General features: G+C 40.0%; 1 protein-coding gene across 1 annotated transcript; it reads left to right on the top strand.

Annotated features, from left to right (window-relative positions):
- LOC109846220 lies at positions 13,096–18,506 on the top strand. Its single transcript, XM_020415445.1, has 4 exons — positions 13,096–13,240; positions 13,589–13,643; positions 14,654–15,028; positions 17,867–18,506. Exons 1-4 carry the CDS (start codon positions 13,096–13,098, stop codon positions 18,504–18,506), a joined length of 1,215 nt encoding a protein of 404 aa, XP_020271034.1.

Consider the following 19,181-nt stretch of genomic DNA (forward strand, 5'->3'; position numbering starts at 1 on the left):
ACATATCTAGAGTGTAAAAGATATCTAGACACATCTTGTAAGGTGAACTTTGCATTACCAAGAGTGATATTTACATACAAGTGTAAAGATAAAAATCTATAAAAAGTGAAAGGAGATATTTAATAGAACTGATTAATTTTCCTTTTTTTAAACTAGAATAATTTAAAAAGATATAGAATGTTATTAATTAGGCAATTTCTTAGAAGAATAAATATTTAAGAAAGAGATAACAAGGTCAATTTATTTCTTCGAGTGCTGCTGCGAGGACTGCAACATGGGACGGATCTATGTGACAACTGACTTGGCATGTCAAGGTGTCCATGAGCTTGTAGGCGTCTAAAAATGCCTATAGGTTCCCGTATACGGCTCGAGACGAGGAGGAGGCGGTAAACGTTATCATCCAAGTCGAGAAGATTTGTTAAGTGGCCCAAACGCCTATCGGCCACCGTCAAGCTATCCATGCATTTACGAAACGAATCAGGAAACATACAAATCAACGAAACGATGAAATACGCATAATGACGGAACAAAGTCAAAACCCGAAAAACCAATAAAAGCCTCTAGCGGCCGAATCGCGCCAAAACGACCCGGCCAGACCAACGGCTCAGCCATGGGCCGAGCCACCATTTGGCTAATCTGATCCGAAAATGCATTGTTTCGGTTTTGACCGAGTCACCATTTGGCCATTTGGCCGAGCCACCATTTGGCCAATCTGATCCGAAAATGAATTGTTTTAGTTTTGACGGGTTTTCTTGGGATTTGTTTGTTCCTGAGCGTCCCAACTGATCTGATACTGTGGTTAATCAGTTATTAACTGAAGATAAGGAGGAATCCCTCGTTTTGATCCAAAAACCCCTTAACTCGAGCCTATAAATAGGAGCTCGGGTGTTCATTTCTTCGGATCTGGAAATCAAGAGGACAAAGTGCTGTCGAATTGGAGATTGGAGCACGGATTTCAGAGAGTTTGCAGATCTTGGCGGAGTTCCTTAACAAAGTGAGAGTTTGAGAGATCTGAGACTTATTCTTTCTATTCCTCCGGATTTAACATTAGTCTTAAATCTCGAGAAGAGCCGTGATCTCGCTTGGTCGAGATTACCGCTGCTGCGATTACTTTCTTTGTGAAGTAAAAGCATTGATCATCCATCTTCTGCTAATCGGATCTCATCCATAGGCGGTCCACAGATAAACCCCAGCACCAGCAACGATCCCGCACAAGCAATAAGCGATAACATTTATTGCGTGTAGTTTGAGAGAAAGTTGTAATTATTGATTAAAGGTCTTATAAAAAGGCTATTTCTTTGAGTTTATTGTAGCGTTTGAAGTTGTAATGGGCTCATCAATGAAATCAACTTTCCACCCAAATACGCTGGCAACCACAGTGGTTAAGAAGCTACCAAGATCACGCCGAGTCTGGAGGCCAAAGTCCAAACCGGCGTCAAAAACAAACCAAACGGTGCCCGAAGGCATTGAAAAATTGAAAAGACCAGTTGCTGGCTCGGTCAGAACCGAGCCACCAAATGGTGGCTCGGCTAGAACCGAGCCACCAAAGAGTGGTTCGAGCAAAAGTCGAACTGGTTCAGTCTGTTTCGCCACTGGTTCACTTCCTACAGTCCCGTCTGAGTTTCCGACAGCCACTATTACTGTCCCGATAAATCAAACACTTCCGGTGGAGCCCCACGGTAGTGTAGACTTATCCTGATTTAAGATGAAGATCACGGATCACCTCGGTCCTTTGCACGATGATCGTGGTAAAGCCCCAGTCAAGGAGCATTTAGGACCATTGAACAGATCTCGAGTAGTTTTTCAGACCAAAGGTCATGGTCGTCCTCCTAAGCAGTGGAGGAGAACGCATGATGGGAAAAGTCCTATAACTGACCACATTGGATTGCGTGTCGAAGTCTAGGAGCTTGTCGAAGACCGACGTTCGCAAAAACGTAGCCTCAGACATGTGACTCCTGAAGACGCTAACAAAGCATTGAATTCCTAGAAAAAAACGTACTCATCGGACAAGGACGTTACACCATGGGAGTCATGGCAACACACGATGGGTTGCTCCGGTCATCAGACCGATGAGTTGTACTATCGGGCCTGAGGTACGAATAAGCCTCAAAGAAGGAATAATCGAGAACCGGATTCCCATTATCTGTGTTCCAAGATAATCAAGGTGGTATTATCAGAATGTTGCTGCCCTAAGACCCCAGAAAGGGTTTTGGTGTTTAAAAGAATCTCTACTGGAACGTCCATTCTAAGCCAAAGCGTTTCCGCAGAAAAAGACCTACCCTTCAAGACGATGAATTTCTAGAAGTGTCTATCAGCATGACCGGTAGAGGGAAGTCGACACGACACTTTAGTCAAGAGCAGTTTTTTGTGGTATCCCAGCGACTAACTCGATTGCGATCGGGACTAGTAGACGAAGGGATTATCAGAGAATGCAAAAGGGACTGCCTTTAGATGATGAAACGTTGGATACTTGCTCAGATGCTTGCTCAGCGATGGCTTCCAATGATACGGCATCCAGCGCAGGATAATCTTACGAATCATTTATGATTAGCCGAGCAAATGACCAAAATTCTTGATGACGCTTTAACCAAGCAGAAGGATAATTTTAAGTTCGAAATGGAGATGGCTATGCAACAGATGAGGGAGATGCATGACCAACAAATCGCGGTGCTCACGAATCAGCAGGGAGAGTCTAGCCGTCGTAATAATCCCAATCAAGGTGATAGTGATCGGGAAGTAGACGAGAATGCCAATACGGATACTCCTCCCGTTGACAACAACGCTGGGAATGGACTCTCAGATGATAACAATACAAAGAAAGACAACGTCACTTCTCCTCGGGATCGCTCGAAGAAAAATATGAGCGAGAATAAGAAGATGAGGGACTTAGAGAGCAAAATCAATACGTTGATGAGTGCTCAGGAAGTAAAGAGGTTCGGAATACTGTGTCCATACCCGAGAGAGTGGGAATCAATCCCGTATCCGGACAAGTTTAATTTGATCAACTTCACGCCGTTTGACGGAAAGAGTTCCCCTACTTAGCACTTATTATACTTCAAGTCTCACTTAAGAATAATCTCTGGCAATGAGCCTTTGATGATACGGTCATTCGTTGGCACTCTTCACGGAGCAGCCTTCGATTGGTATCACCGTCTTAAGCTAGGGAGTATCAGTAGTTGGGGTGACATGGAGGACATGTTTCTCACAAATTTCTTCGATGACGACACTGAGATTTCGATCGGGACACTATTCGATAAGAAACAGAAAAATGGAGAGTCGGTCGAAAACTTCGTTAAAAGATTCTGGAACAAAGCAATGAATTGTCGAGATCCGATTAGCGAAGACTTCATCCTCGAGACCTGTCACAACAATATCTCATTGGATATCCTCGAAGCTATGGGAATGGCGCCATCCAATACCTGGAAGGATTTGAAGGTATGAGGAGAAAGAGCCGAATATTTTCTCAAGAGGAAGAAGGCCGAAAGGGGTCAAACGGCGACAAATTCCCCACAACAGAATTTTGTTCCCCGGAGAAAGGGAAAAGAACAAGCAAATGCAGTAGACGCAAACCAAACATTTAAAGTACAAGCGCAACCACAACCACAACAGCAACAACAAAAAGCGTCTCAGCAGTCGCAGTGGCAACGTCAACCTCAAAAGCAAAAGGCTTTGAAACCAAAATACCCGAGGACGTACGAACTAGCTCACACAGTACCGAGTCACCAATTGAACAAAGCACCATATGTGACTCGCACATACGATTTGTGGCTCGGCTATTGGAAGTTGTAGATCTCTACTCCATCTTTTCAACATATCTTGAATCACCTCATTCCGAGATCGGACGAGAGAGTTAGAGCCAAAATATCCGAGGACGTACGAACTGGCTCGCACAATGCCGAGCCACCATTTAGTGGATCGCACAAGAACTGACATTTAAGCTATGATGTGATTTGATTTTGGAGAAACTTAAAAGACAAAAGTTGTAGGTCTCTTCGTCAGTTTTCTAACACATCTTGAATCACATCATTCCGAGATCAGACGAGAGAGTTAGAGTCAAAATACCCGAGGTGGTACGAACTGGCTCGGCCAAGGCCGAGCCACCAAGTGATCGTTCACGCCGGTTCGCACCCGGTTCGGTTCGGTTCACACCCAGTTCGGTTTATTTGAACCTAATTCGGCAGATTTCATCCGAAAACGTGTTTTGACGGTTTTCGACGGGTTTTAACGAGATTTCTTCTGTTCCAGAGGTTCTCAACTGCCTTGATATCATCTCTACACATTGTTAGACGGTTGTCAACTGAAGATAGGGCTGAATCTAACATTCTTATCCGAAAACCCCTCAACCGAAGCCTATAAATACAGGCCTAGGGGCTCATTTTACAGGGGTAGAGATCAAGAGGGTGAGGTGCTGTCAAAATTGAGAGTGGAGCCACGAATTTTAGAGGGTTAGCAGATCTTGGCGAAGTTTCTCCATAAACAAAAAGAGAGTTAGAGAGATCTGAAATCCCTTTCCCCCATATTCCTCCGGATTTAAGCTTGGTTTTAAATCCCGAGAAGAGTCGTAATCTTGCTTAGTCGGGATTACCACTTCAGCAAATACTTCCTTCGTGAAGTAGGAACTTTGATTTTTAATTTGTCAACCGGATCTGATCCGCGACGGTCCATGGATATTAACGTCCCCGGCACAGGCAAAGATCTCACGCAAACAATAGGCGATAAACATCTGTTGTGTGTTGTTTGAAGGAATGTAATCTTATATTTTCATTGTATAAGAAGATCTTATAAAAAGATTGACTTTTTATTTATTTGATTTTATTGTAACGGCTAAAGTTATAATAGATTTGATGACAATAAAAATAGCAATTTCTGACCCAAACACGCAGGTGACCACAGTGGGAGCCAACAGCTTCGCTGTCGAAGCTGTCGTGTCGCAACCACGGATCCAGATCCCGGTTGATGAAGAAGTCAAGTACGAATTCGACCAAGTGAAGTTCGAGGAGTATCTGTCGTCCTCCTCCTCCAGATCTCCACCCCTCGCAAGAGCAGAAAGATCAAGGTCCTCATTGCTGCTGCCATCTCGTCTTGCAACGCCCCTCCGGCCTCCAATAAAGCCTGATCTGCAGATGTGGACTCCTCATTAATCAAGGAGATAGCCGTTGTAGCCGCGCTAACTTTATCGAAAAGAGCTCGCCAAAAGCAGCGCCAACGTCTTGCAAGCTAATTCGCCAAGGATTTGGAGCCTGTTGACGGGATCTACTATGAGGCGAATATGAAACTCAGAAGGCACCGAGTGCCCTAGTGGAAAACAGATGCCCTCTCCTCCAAACCAACAGCGAATGAATGGATCCAAGTCAAACGGACCCGCTCAACCCTCGAGGAGCGCATTCAGAAGCGCTACGCCTTGATTACGCACGCACGGATTCTTGTGCAAGAAGTGCAAAAGTTGAAGCAAAAAGAGAGGATCAGGAAGCCACCGAATCCACGCCAAGTCTGGAAACCAAAGTCCGAAACGGCATCGACAAAAAGTCAAACAGCGCCCAAAACTACCGGAATGCGTGAACCACCATCTGGTGGCTCGACCAAAACCGAGCCACCAATTGGTGGCTCGGCAAAAACTGAGCCACCAAGTGGTGGTTCATGCCGGTTCACACCCGGTTCGGTTTAGTTCGTACCCGGTTCAGTTCGGTTCGCATATGGTTCATCTCCTATAGTCCCGTTTAAGCCTCCGACAGCCCCTGTTTCTGTCCTGATGAATCACACACCTCCGGCAGAGCCCCGCAGCAGTGTGGACTTGTCCCGATTCAAGATGAGGATGGCGGATCACCTGGTTCCTTTGCACGATGATCGAGGTAAAGCTCCGATCAAAAAACACTTGGGTCCGATGACTAAACCCCGAGTAACTACTCGAGCTGGGGGTCGCACACACCCTCACAACAATTCAAACCCCTTCTATAATGGGAAAACTCTTGTAACTGACCGCCTCGGACTGCAAGTCAGTATACAAGAGCCCGTTAAGGTCCCGCACTCATGAAAGCGTGGCTTCAAAAGTGTGACTCTTGAGAACGCCATCAAGGCAACAAGTCCTCAGAAGCAAATGTGTTCGTCAGACGACGATGTTATACTTGAGAAGTCGCACTAACACGCAATAGATTACTCCGGTCATCATGCCGATGAGTTGTACTATCGGGCTGGGGGTACGAACAGATCTCGAAAGAGAGATTCTCGGAAGATGGATTTTCATTGTCCGTGTACCAAAATTGCTCACATCAGTTGTCATGATAGAATCAATTTGAGAATCAACGTTTAAGATTGTATCTTTAGCAAAACCCTCAATTATTTCCTAAGATATTAGAGACCAGATATTGCTAGCTCTATAGTTATTTTCTAGGGTTCGATCTCTAGGGTTTGATCTCTTGTACAACTGCCCAGAGGCTTTTTGCGACAAGTTGCCGACATGGCTGGTGGCGTCTCTGAAGACATAGCATGGTGTGTCAGCGACATTGCGTACTCCCTCAGCAAAGAAAGTAGATGACGAGGATAAATTTTTAAAATAGACCAATTTAGAAACTTATTTTCAAAAAATGACTGCTTTTAAAAATATTTGTCATTTTCGACGTCTCGGTTTTAGTCAACTAGTAGAAACTGGGTTGAAAGTGGCGAAAAAACATCAGAAACTTCGTGAGATTTTAAATCCTGTGAAGTTTTAGGCCTTATTTAAGGCTTCATTAGCACTAACTCATGCGCTAATGAGGCCTTAAACTTCACGATATTTAAACTCCCGTGAAGTTATTTTCAACCCAGTTTTAACCAGATGGCTAAAACTGGGTTGAAAATGGCAAATATTTTCAAAAGGGGTATTTTTAAAAATAAATTTCGAAAAGGGTCTATTTTAAAAATTTGTCCTAGATGAAGAATAAAAGTTGGAGAAGAAGAATGGAAACGCAAAAGATAAGAATTGAGCTAAAATGAAGAAAGTCAAAATTTACCCTTTGTTACTTTCTTCATTCTTTCAGCATGGAATAAATAAATATAGAAAATTATTTACATATGAGTTGTCTAGTTGATTGGTCCCATATTTTGGGTGCAAAAAAAAATTCTTTTTCTTTATGTGTTTTGAAAATAAAAAAACACAAAAAAAGGTTTGGCGGGTGGATATATAAGATAAGAACCTTAGATGAGTATTTAGGGATTTTGCGAATATTTAAGTATTTACTGGACCCTATTATATAACTTAAATCTATTAATCACTAATACTAAAGCATGAATCACAAGATCTAATGGCTAAGAAAGTGGGAGAAAATCCCTTCTTCTCTAAATAGGAGAAAAGTACATCGCTTTAAAAAATGATGACTATATTCATAAAATTTGTGATAGCATCAAAAGTATATAAGATGTTCTCAAATGAGAAAGTAAAAGTTTTTTGAATGTGTGTCACATGAATGATTGGAAGTGAAAAAGAGCACAAGATAAGATGTTATGACAAGGTAGAGCCCTACATTATTAACACTTGAATGCTTAAACTAATTTCCCTTGTGAGTTTGTTTAAATGTAATTAAGTGATTAAAAGTGTTCAATATTTTGACCATCTGAAGAAGAATGTGATTATACCAAGAACGCCATAGGTTCTTAGCCCGATTCTATAACATCACCTACGTTTTGTCTAGTACAAACCACCCAATGACAAATCTCTACTTTTTCCAAGTGTTTATTGTGCAACATACCGTACAGAAAGATATGGAGGATATTTATGAATATGCGAAGTCAATAATAATAAAAATAAACAATATGTTTGAAAAATATTGGAGTAGGTATAAGATTCTACTTGCTATTACTTGCATCTTGGGTCCTCTATACCAAGTGTTGTGTATTTCAAATACACAAAAGAAAAATGTTTATTATTTATTTTTAACCTTTGGTGTTCTCAATATTTTTTAACATTTGGTGTTCCCAATGTTCTTCAACCTTTGGTGTTCCCAACATGATTTAATCTTTGATGTTCCCAACGTGGTTTAACATTTGGTGTTCCCAATGTAGTTTAACCTTTGGTATTCTAACATGGTTCATCTATAAATAGAGACTTGATCTCCTCAGTTGATAACACTAAAAAACATTTATGCTCTATCTTCCTTCCTATTAGAGAGAGATATTTGTTCTTTGTAGAATAGGTTATTGGAGTGCACCTTCTGCCGTTGAATCTTGTGAGGAAAGACGCCACTCCAACCTTTTGCACCGAGAAGGGGAGAAATCTTTTCTTAAGGACAGCGATTACACGCCTCGGCAGTTCGTACACCTTGTGATTTGTTCCAGTCATAAGCAATTTCTTCAATAATCTTAAGAAATGATCAGTCCAATGGTTGTATCATAAAATGGTTCCATCAACCTCGATGCTACAACTACAAACTTCAATAGAGTCTCGACCATCGTTTCGTAGGAGAAATTTTTTATCTGGGTGACTTCTCCCAAATACGTCGAAGACTGAACAGTTCCAGGGAGATCATTTCAAGCGTTGGAAGGAAAGAGTTTTTGATGCCCTTGACGTTCTCAACTATGCTGAATATCTCACCGAAAAGGAACCTCTATCACGTTCAGTAGATTATGAAGAAAAACTAGTGGCTTGGCAGAAAGATGGCAAGGTATGTCGTCATACCATGCTATCTACCTTATCAAATGAGTTCTTCGATATTTACTGTTCCTATAAGAATGCATATGAAATATGGGGAAAATGACAAACAAGTATATCATCGAAGATGCTGGTACACAGAAATATGCTATAGGCAGTTTTCTAAAATTCCAGATGAATAAAGAGAAAAAAGTCTCCGCTCAAATTCATGATTTTCATATACTTATAAGTGATTTAAAAATTGAGGGAATTATCTTATCTGATTCCTTTATTGCGGGATGTTTGGTCGAAAAACTCCCCGAGTCCTGGGATTATTACAAAAATTGTGTGAAACACAAACGGAAACAAATGTCTCTTGAAGATGTGATTGTTCACATCCTATAGAGGAAAAGAATAGGGCTCAAATGTTAATTTAGCTAAGGAATTTGATTCCAAAGCTAATATTGTTGAAGATAAACCCAGCAACAAGTTCAATAAGAACAAAAAGAAGCCATTTAACAAAAATCAAAAGGACTTGAAGGTTAATTGAAGTACCGTCAAGAAGAAAAGTAATGGTAATTGCTATGTGTTTGGCAAACCGGGACACCAGGCTTTTCAGTACAGGTACAAAAAAGATAATAACAGAGACAAAGACGACAACAAAAATCCTCCGAAAGCAAATTTTGCTCAAGGAGATGTTTGTGAGTAGGGACCACGTGCCGGGCAAAGCGCGTGAACAAGTGAACGCGAGCTGGGTAAAGCGCGTGAGCAAGTGAACGTGTGTGAGGCTAAGTGTAGACGGTAAAAATTACATTTGCAGACTTACGTGAAATTCGCCTGCGAGTCGGAGTCGCCCACACAATTTGAGGGTAGGGCTCACCCATGGGCTTGACTCACTAGCGCAAACCCAAACCACGCGGTCGCCAAATTCGCTCGCATTTGTTGATCACAGATTCGCCTATTTATTCGACTCGCCCGCACGAGTCAGGATCATCCAGATGACTGACATTCGCCTGTTTACTCGACTCGCCCGCACGAGTTAAGATCATCCAGATGACTGACATTCGCCTGTATGATCGACTCACCCGCACGAGTCAAGATCATCCAAATGACTAAAATTTGCCTGTTTACTCGACTCGCCCGCTCGACTCGAAAGTCGAATTCGCCTACGAACTTTAGGATCACCAGTATACTCAGCAGCCGCTACGCTACGTACAAGGATGGACTTTCCTGCTCCTCACGACGTGAAGGGAAGGAGTACAATGCTTCGAGCCCATCAAGTAGCCGCTCACAGTACGAGCGACCAGTCAAATCCATGCAGTCGCCAAGTCCGCCTGCATGCTCACGATTGAAGCTCACCTCGCCTGCACGAGTCAAGAGCTGAATCCGCCTGCGATCAACAAGCTCGCCGAACTAGTACCTGGCAGCTGCAACAGCATGTACAAGGATGGGCTTTCCCACTCCTCACGACGTGAAGGGAAGGAGTACAGTGCTCCGAGCCCATCAAGCAGCCGCTCATGGTACAAGCAAAAGGCATGGCATTTCCTAACAGTACATGATCACATCCCATGATTCAGGGAGCAGCCACGCCGTTTCTCCCTCTATTTAAGAACCTCTCCTGTAACAGGAAAAGGGTTCGAGATTGAAAAGTTCATAAGAACAATTAAAGAGCGATTCGTCCAGAATCCCTTTGACTGAATCAATCAGTTAATCAAACCATTGACCCTCGGTTCTCGGCTCCGATCGCCGTTTGAGAACTCAGGAGATTCGAACTCTACCAACCCGAGATCCTACTGCGTACTGAAGCTCGCCAGCAACCTCGGTCGAATCGTCCAAGGGAAGCGGACCCGGTGCGAGAACCAAGCGATGCGTCCTATAGCTACCAAAAGTCCCCACGTTAAACAAGGAGGGCATTCCCTCCACTTCTGTTATAATTTTGATTCATTAGTTTGTAATAAGCTATTCTTATCAATACAAACGAAATCTCTGTTTCGGGAGATCAAAATTTACACCTACACTAAGTGAATAGGGGTCACACCTACGTGTGATCTTTTTTTACGTGAGAAAGCCAAGGCCCGCTCAATTCACTTGCATAAATAACAAGCTTTTCTCCTAGGGTTTTGTGCAAGGAGGAAAAGTTGGCAGAGGGTTTTCGGCTGTGCAAGTGCCAGGGGGAAAGTCGGCAGACAGAGGAGAAAATTACAGAGTGGCGGCTGTCCTTTTGAGAAGAAAACATAGTGTTTTTTCAGATCAAGAAGAGAGTGATTGTGAGAGATTTAAGATATTGTTTGAGGGTTTAAGTTGTGTGATTATAAATACATTTGTATTCTCTTTCTCTAATAGTAGATCTTCCCCCTACTTTTCCCGTGGACGTAGGCAATTTGCCGAACCACGTTAAAATTGATTGTTCGTATCGTGACATTGTAATAGTTTATTAGGTTCCCTCGACAGGTCAGTCCTAGAACTGATGAGAGAATGAGCTAATATCTCACTTTGTTGAGATATTCTCTTCAGATTCTTGTTTCCTTGGTGAGACGAGAATTCTTATTGCGATCTTTCTCTATTATTGTGTACTAGAAACTCTGTTGAAATTTCCACTACGCACAACAAGTGGTATCGGAGCCCAGATTCAGATCTAGGGTTTTTTGTTTTGGTTAGAGGAGTAGATCGATTTGAAAACTCGTCTAGCGCTTTGTTTGGTGATAAAGGTTGGATATTTTGGTAAAGACTCTATCTTTTCAGTTTTGGATCTATTCTTCATTCGTTGGTGCGTTGAGTAAGATGTCGAGGATAGAAAGTGCTTCGGGTGTCGAGGGTGGTGATTCTGGTACGAAGACCATTCAGAGTTTGAATATCCACTCTATGAAGATAGATGTGGAAAAGTTTAATGGCACAAATAACTTTGGATTATGAAGATGCGAGATTTTGGATGCGCTGAACGCGCAGAATTTGGAGGATATATTAGAGTTAGATGGCAAGCCAGATGATATTGAAGAGAAGGTTTAGAAGAAGATGAATCGAATAACGTGTGGTGTGATTAGGTCTTGTTTGACTCAAGATCTAAAATATGATGTGATGAATGAGACTTCTGCGAAGAAGATTTAGGAGATTTTTGAAAGCAAGTATCTGACAAAGAGTGTTGAGAACTGCTTACATTTGAAGAGGAGACTTTATCATTTCCAGTTGAAGAAGGGAACCTCAATTAGTGATCACATGAACACCTACACAAAGCTTCTTACAGATTTGACGAATGTGGATGTCATGATTGAAGATGAGGACAAAGTGTTGCTATTATTGAGTTTTTTGCCCGACGAGGAATATGAGACCTTCGTTCTTACTCTGATTAATGGGAAGGCTTCTCTTTCGTATAGTGAGGTGACTGCTGTACTTGTGAATTATCAGCTTTGAAAGAAGGATAATGAGGCTTCAGTTGAGCCTGTAGTAGAGGCGTTGGCTGCAAGAGGGAAGGGTCCAAACCGGAAGAACTGGAAGTCACAGTCTAGAATAGGACATCCTACAATGGAAAAGATCAGTGTGCTTGGTGCAAGGAGACTAGTCATTGGAAGAAAGACTGCCTAAAGCTCGACGAATTGATGAAGAATAAGCAGAAGGGAAAAGGGAAGCAACATTTATGAGAAGAAAACATTGTTATATCAGATGGTAATATTTTTGACTCTTCTATTTATTTGCTTTCTATCAGTAGTCCTACAGATAGCTATTCAGAGGAATCTGAATGGATGTTGGATAGTGGTACGACCTATCATGTGTGTCCTAGAAGGGAATGGTTTTCCAGTTTTGAGAAGCTGGATAGTGGTGTGGTATACATGGCTGATAACCGTACATGCCAGATCCTTGGGATAGGAAGAATTCGTATCAAGATGTTTGACGGGACTGTTAGGGAGTTATATGATGTGAGATATGTTCCTTCCTTAAGGAAGAACTTGATCTCGATTGGAGCTTTGGTTGGAGAGGGTCTGAATATTTGAATTGAGGACATGGTTCTCAAGATTGTGGAAGACTCTCAGATTGTGATGAAGGGCGTCAGGAGGAATAACATGTATTACTTGACTGAAGGTATACTGGCAGGTGGAGAAGTGGTAACTTCTATTGATTCGACTAGACTGCAACATTTGGGGCTTGGATATTCCAGTATTGATTCCTTGCATAAATTGAAAGAGGGTGTGAAGACCTGCAGTTTGAAGTCCAGTGAACATGTTGATGTGAGCAAGAAGACCGAGGTGAAGTTTGGCACCTCTATTCACCGTGCTAAGGATCGTTCTGAAGGTATTCACGTGGATGTTTGAGGACCTTCCAAGGGGGCATCATTGGGAGGTAATAAATGTTTGGTTTCTTTTGTTGGTGACTATTCTAGGCATATTTGGGTTGTAACCAAATCCCCATTGGAGAAAGTCCTAGTAGTCTCTAACAGATTGAAGAAGTGTGAGATTAGTAGAAAGGTGAATCGACTTCATTCTGGTTTTGGTGGAAGGTACAAGATGGACCTGTTTCTGTATTGGAGTCGAGCTTACGGCATTTCGAGTCACTTTGTTGGAAAGAAAATCTTAGGGCAATTAGATAGAGTGGCAAATTTGGAGAGCCGTGCATTGCTGGAGGAGGATCGGTGTTTGTTGTCAAGCAATGGTCTGCAGAAGAGTTTTTGGACCGAGGCTTCGACATATTCGATCCATCTTATTAAAGAGTTGTCAACTGCTACGATAGGAGGTAAAACTCAATTGGGTGTTTGGTCTGGTAGTGCCACTTCGGTTGAGGCTTCGATGAGGGAGCTATTTGACTCTCAGCGGGTGGAGAGTTTTAGACAGACCTTAGATGTATACCAGCGGGTGGAGAGTGATGCTACCCCACATTGGGTGGAGATTACTCCATATACTCCAGATCATATTGTATTATTTGGGATTCCAGCTGAGGTGACACGGCTTGGAGATCATTTGGATTTAGATGCAGATGATTTGTTTTTGGATTCGAATGCAGCTGGTAGACATAGTTCGCAGTTGGATATGGCCATTGGTTCACCTATGGTGAAAGTGTTTGATTCGTTACACTTTGAGGCCATTGGAGGTGCTATCAGCCCCAGAATTGATGATATTGGAGGAGGGTTGCGAACTCTTCTATTGGATTGAGAGCCTTTGGAGGCCATTTGGGTGAACTACGTGAGGCTTGATTCCTTGGGCAAGAGGATACGTAGGCAGTCTTTACGATGCAGCCGGTTTGGATTAGTTGATTTTGATGGGGGTGAGATTGTTTGGACTCTCGTTTGGGTCCCCGACTTGTTGTGGATTGAGTCAGTTGTCATGAATTAACTTCACGACGTACGAGACATAATAAGTGGGACATTTGGATGTTTTTGTGTCGGCTTAGTTTTGGAAGAAACTTCACCGAGGTGGAGAATTGTGAGTGGGGCCCACGTGCTGGGCAAAGCGTATGAGCAAGTGAACATGAGCTGGGTAAAGTACGTGAGCAAGTGAACGCATGGGAGGCTAAGTGAATGGGGGCTACACCTACGTGTGATCTTTTACCGTGTGAGACAGCCAAGGCCCACCCGATTCACTTGCATAAATAACAAGCTTTTCTCGTAGGGTTTTGTGCAAGGAGGAAAAGTAGGCAGAGGGTTTTCGGCTGTGCAAGTGCTAAGGGGAAAGTCGACAGACAGAGGAGAAAATTGCAGAGTGGCGGCTGTCCTTTTGAGAAGAAAACAGAGTGTTTTTTCAGATCAAGAGGAGAGTGATTGTGAGAGATTTAAGATATTGTTTGAGGGTTTAAGTTGTGTGATTGTAAACCCATTTGTATTCTATTCCTCTAATAGTAGATCTCCCCCTCCTTGCCTCGTGGACGTAGGCAATTTGTCTAACCATGTTAAAATTGATTGTTCATGTCGTAACATTATAATAGTTTATTATGTTCCCTCGACAGGTCAGTCCTAAAATTGATGAGATGAAGAGATGATATCTCACTTTGTTGAGATATTCGTTTCAGTTTCTTATTTCCTTGGTGAGACGGAAATTCTTATTGCAATCTTTCTCTCTTATTGTGCACCAGAAACTCTGTCGAAATTTCCGCTTTGTACAACAATGTTTTCGTTGCTGTTGTCTCTGAAGTTAATCTGGCTGCTGAGGAGAAGAACTGGGTGGTAGACTCTGGAGCTACTCGCCATATTTGTAATGATGAATTAGCCTTCTCAGCATACATTAAAGTCAAGGATGGAGAAGAACAAGTCTGCATGGGAGACTCTTGTCATGTTCCTGTCAAAGGGAAAGGAAAGATCTATCTCAAGTTGGCTTCGGGTAAAACACTTGCTTTGACTAATGTCTTGCATATTCCTGAAATTCGCTCAAACTTGATATCTGTTTCTTTGTTGCAAAAAGTTGGTATTAAGGTGGCTTTTGAGACTGATATAAATGATGTCCAAAAGTTGTAAGTGCACAACCAATCAAGTTATAATATAAAAAGTTATCGATCCCACGAGGAAGGTGTTTGTAAGAAATAATTAGAATCAGTTCTTATGTAGTGTGTGTGACAATTAGGAGTGATGAATGTGATTATGGAGAGATAGAGAGAGCGATTGTATGTGAACAAGCACAAAATGAGGTTGAGAATGGATAGATAAAGAGTGGATGTGATAAAAAGAATTAATGTAATCAAAAAGGAAAGAAAGAAAGATGAAGGAAATAAAATCAAGACCAATAAAAGAAAAATTAAGAATTAAAGGGAAAAAAATAAGAAAGTAAAAGATGGAGGATTCAATTAAAGATATGAGGAATCTAGAATTGAATTCACTAGCTAATCTCACTTATAAAATGTGAATCATTCTCTTTTTATCATATTCTACTTTAGATTTATTAAGTATAAATTATCAAACCACTCAAGGAAAATATAACATATCAAATTATCATCCAAATAAAATTATTACTCATGAAAAGAATAACAACTAAATAGTAATTCTAGAATTCCTTCTACCAATTACTTCTTTAGTTGAATATCCTAAACATGAACATTTTAAACATAAGACAATGATTAACAAATTATAAAAAAATAAAGCTAGTTTCATGCAATTACAAGAATCCTACGAGTATTAGTTCCACATCAAAAGAAAAGGCAATTCCCTAGAGGGTTCTATCTTTAAGGCGAATTAAAGAAAATAAAAATTATATAAAATAAAAACTAATCACAACAGGGTTCCAGTCTCAAGACGAATAGTACAAAAAAATAAAAAACTAAACTGCAAAATAAATTGCTAGTACTAAACTACAAAATAAATTGTAAGAATTAAATACAAGAAAATGAAAGTAAATCTACTCTATAAGCATGAAAATAAATCTAATGCAAGAGGGTTCTAGCCTCTTGGCTATTTAATAAGAAAATAAAGCAAAAAGATAAAATATTAACAAAGATAAAATTTACATCCCGAGAGGGTTCTAGCCTCAAGGCAAAAACAAACCTACATCTTGATCTTCATCTTCATCTCCATCTTCATCTTCATAATCAAATAAAGAGAAAAAAAGAAAAATACAAAGAGGTGAAAAAAATTCTTTTATTAATTACAATAAAAAGTTATAATTTTAGAAAGTCTTCTCAATTAAGAGTAACCCTCCTCTCCAAATAGAGTTATAAAATTTTTTACACCCTCAACCCCTCACTCTCTACCCCTATTTATAGCTTACAACAAAGAATGAGAGCCATTGGATTAGACTTGAGCCCCAAGCCACTCAAAATCAGACATTAATCTCGCTACAGGAAAACTGCATCGATGCTAGTATCAATGCTAGCATTGATGCCCCCATCGATGCCCCTATGGATGCCCTTTGTATCCAAATTCTGACTTCACAGATAACTTCGTCTCATCGAGATAGGTGATTTTCATATATTATATGTTAAATTCCGTCTTTCAGATTGAGAGATATCGCTGTTTCTTTACGGCCAACCATCTTGAATATGATTTATTTTCATATTGGATTTTTTATTTTCTTCGACTTCTATAGGCTACTCGGCTTGATTCTAGGCTTTAATAAAATGTTACAAAATGAGAACATTAGGGACTTTTGGGCTTTTATTCATTATTTCATCATTAACCTAAAATTTAAGATAAAAACAATTATTAATGGTATACATATTCATGTAAAATAGATAATAATGGTATAAAATTATAATAAAATGTGATTATCAATAAGTTTGTGTAAGTAAGAGTGATACTTTCATTGATAAGAGTTACTATAATCAGGGACTATTTGTTTTGAATATTCTTGATGTTATAAATGAAAAATCTTCTTCTGCTTACTTGCTTAATTCCTTAGAAATGTGGCATAGTAGATTAGGACATGTTAATGTTCAATACTTAAAACGGATGAAAGCATGTGGATTATTGTCTGAATTTGCTAATATCAATTTTGATAAATGTGAAAAATGTGCTTAAACAAAATTCATAAATAAACCTTGCAAACCTGTTTCTAGAGATAAAACTGAGTTGCTTACCCTTATTCATACTGATCTTGGTGAATTTAGGAGTACTATCTGTTTCTAGAGATAAAACTGAGTTGCTTACCCTTATTCATACTGATCTTGGTGAATTTAGGAGTACTATGTCTAGAGGAGGAAAGTTTTACTATATTACATTTATAGATGACTTCTCTAGGTATACAAAAGTTTTATCTTCTAAGAAACAAGAATGAGGCGGGAGACATGTTTTTGAAATATAAAGCAGAAGTTGAAAACTAACTTAACCGTAAGATAAAGAGACTTAGGTCAGAATGAGGAGGAGAATATGAATCAAATCCGTTTCAGGATTTTGCGATAAACATGGCATCATACATGAGACCACTCCTCCATATTCTCCGGAATCTAATGGAGTCGTTGAAAGAAAAAATAGAACCTTTAAGGAAATGATGAATGTCATGCTTGTGAGTGCAGGTGCTCCATTGAACTTGTGGGGGGAAGCTATTATGTCTGCATGTCACATTCAGAATAGGATATTCCATAAGAAAATTGGAAAGACACCATATGAATTATGGAAAGGCTATACATCTAGCCTAAAATATTTCAAAGTGTGGGGGCGCCTTGCCAAAGTCCATGTGAATGAACCTATGAAGAGAAAATTAAGACCTAGAACTATAGATTGCATATTCTTAGGTTATGCTCAAAATAGTGTTGCTTGTAAATTTCTTGTTATCAAAAGTAACAATAATCTAGTATCTGAAAATACTATTATTGAAAGTAAAAATGTTGATTTTTTTGAAGATATTTTTCTATGTAAAATAGGTTTAAAAAATCAAAGGTTTATAAGGACTCACAAGAAGTGGTTTGTGAAGACTCACAACAAAATCCCGAATATTCTGAAATAGAAATTCAAAGGAGTAAAAGAGAGAGAAAATCCACCAATTTTGGTGATAACTTTTACACATTTCTTTTGGATAATGATCCAGTTACCTATAATGAAGCAATATGCTCCAGAGATGCACCATTTTGGAAGGATGCGATCAATTCTGAAATGAATTCTATCATATCCAATCATACTTGGGAGGTGGTTTATTTGCCACATGGTGCTAAACCTATAGGTTGTAAGTGGATCTTCAAAAGAAAGCTTAAAGTTGATTGTTCGGTTGAAAAGTATCAGGCAAGGTTGGTAGCTAACAGGTTCACCCAGAAGAAAGACATAGATTATTGTGATACTTTTGCTCCTGTAACTAGAATCTCTTCTATTATAGTTCTAATGTCTTTGACAGCAATTCATAATTTCTTTGTTCATCAAATGGATGTCAAGACAGCTTTTCTGTATGGCGATCTAGATGAAAAAATATGTATGAATCAACCTGAGGGTACTATCGTACCAAGAAATGAGCAAAAAGCATGCAAATTAATTAAGTCTTTATATGGGTTGAAACAAGCGCCTAAACAATGACATGAAAATTTTTATAATGCATTGTTATCTAATGGTTATCATATACATGATGCAAATAAGTTTGTTTACTTAAAAACATTTGAGAATCATTAGTATGTCATTATTTGTCTTTATGTGGATGATATGCTCATTTTGAGCCCTAGTCTTTAATTAATAAGTGAAGCAAAAAAAAATTTATCCTCCCAGTTTGATATGAAAGATCTGGAAGAAGCTGATGCAATTCTTGAGATTAAAATCCTTAAAAATACAGATGGTTTCACTTTGACTAAAGAACGTCATATGGAAAAAGTTTTGAAAAAGTTTGAATATTATGATAGTAAGCCTGTGTCGACACCTTATGAGGCAAATGTTCAACTTAAGAAAAACAATTCATATAGTGTTTCACAACCCAAATATGCCGAAATTATTAGAATTCTTTTGTACTTGATGAATTGTACAAGGCCTGACATAGCTTATTTAGTGGGCAGATTAAGTAGATACACCCAGTGTCCTAGTTAGGAACATTGGTCAGCCTTAGAAAGGTTGATCAAGTACTTGAAAGGCACCATTAATTATGCACTAAGATTTGGAAAGTCTCCACCAGTATTAGAAGGGTATTGTGATGCAAACTGGATCTCAGATTCACAAGAGATCAAGTCCACTAGTGGTTATGTGTTTACCCTTGGTGGGGGTGCA

This window comes from Asparagus officinalis, chromosome 6 (genome assembly GCF_001876935.1).
Source record: "Asparagus officinalis chromosome 6, Aspof.V1, whole genome shotgun sequence".
In the NCBI taxonomy this organism is placed as follows: domain Eukaryota; kingdom Viridiplantae; phylum Streptophyta; class Magnoliopsida; order Asparagales; family Asparagaceae; genus Asparagus; species Asparagus officinalis.

Excerpts from the sequence above, each read along its gene's own strand:
- LOC109846220 (XM_020415445.1), top strand. The coding sequence starts at position 13,096 with ATGGACCTGTTTCTGTATTGGAGTCGAGCTTACGGCATTTCGAGTCAC. Across the intron at positions 13,241-13,588 it reads GTGTTTGTTGTCAAGCAATG|CTGGTAGACATAGTTCGCAG; the intron begins GTCTGCAGAAGA and ends ATTCGAATGCAG. Across the intron at positions 15,029-17,866 it reads ATAAATGATGTCCAAAAGTT|GTTTAAAAAATCAAAGGTTT; the intron begins GTAAGTGCACAA and ends TATGTAAAATAG.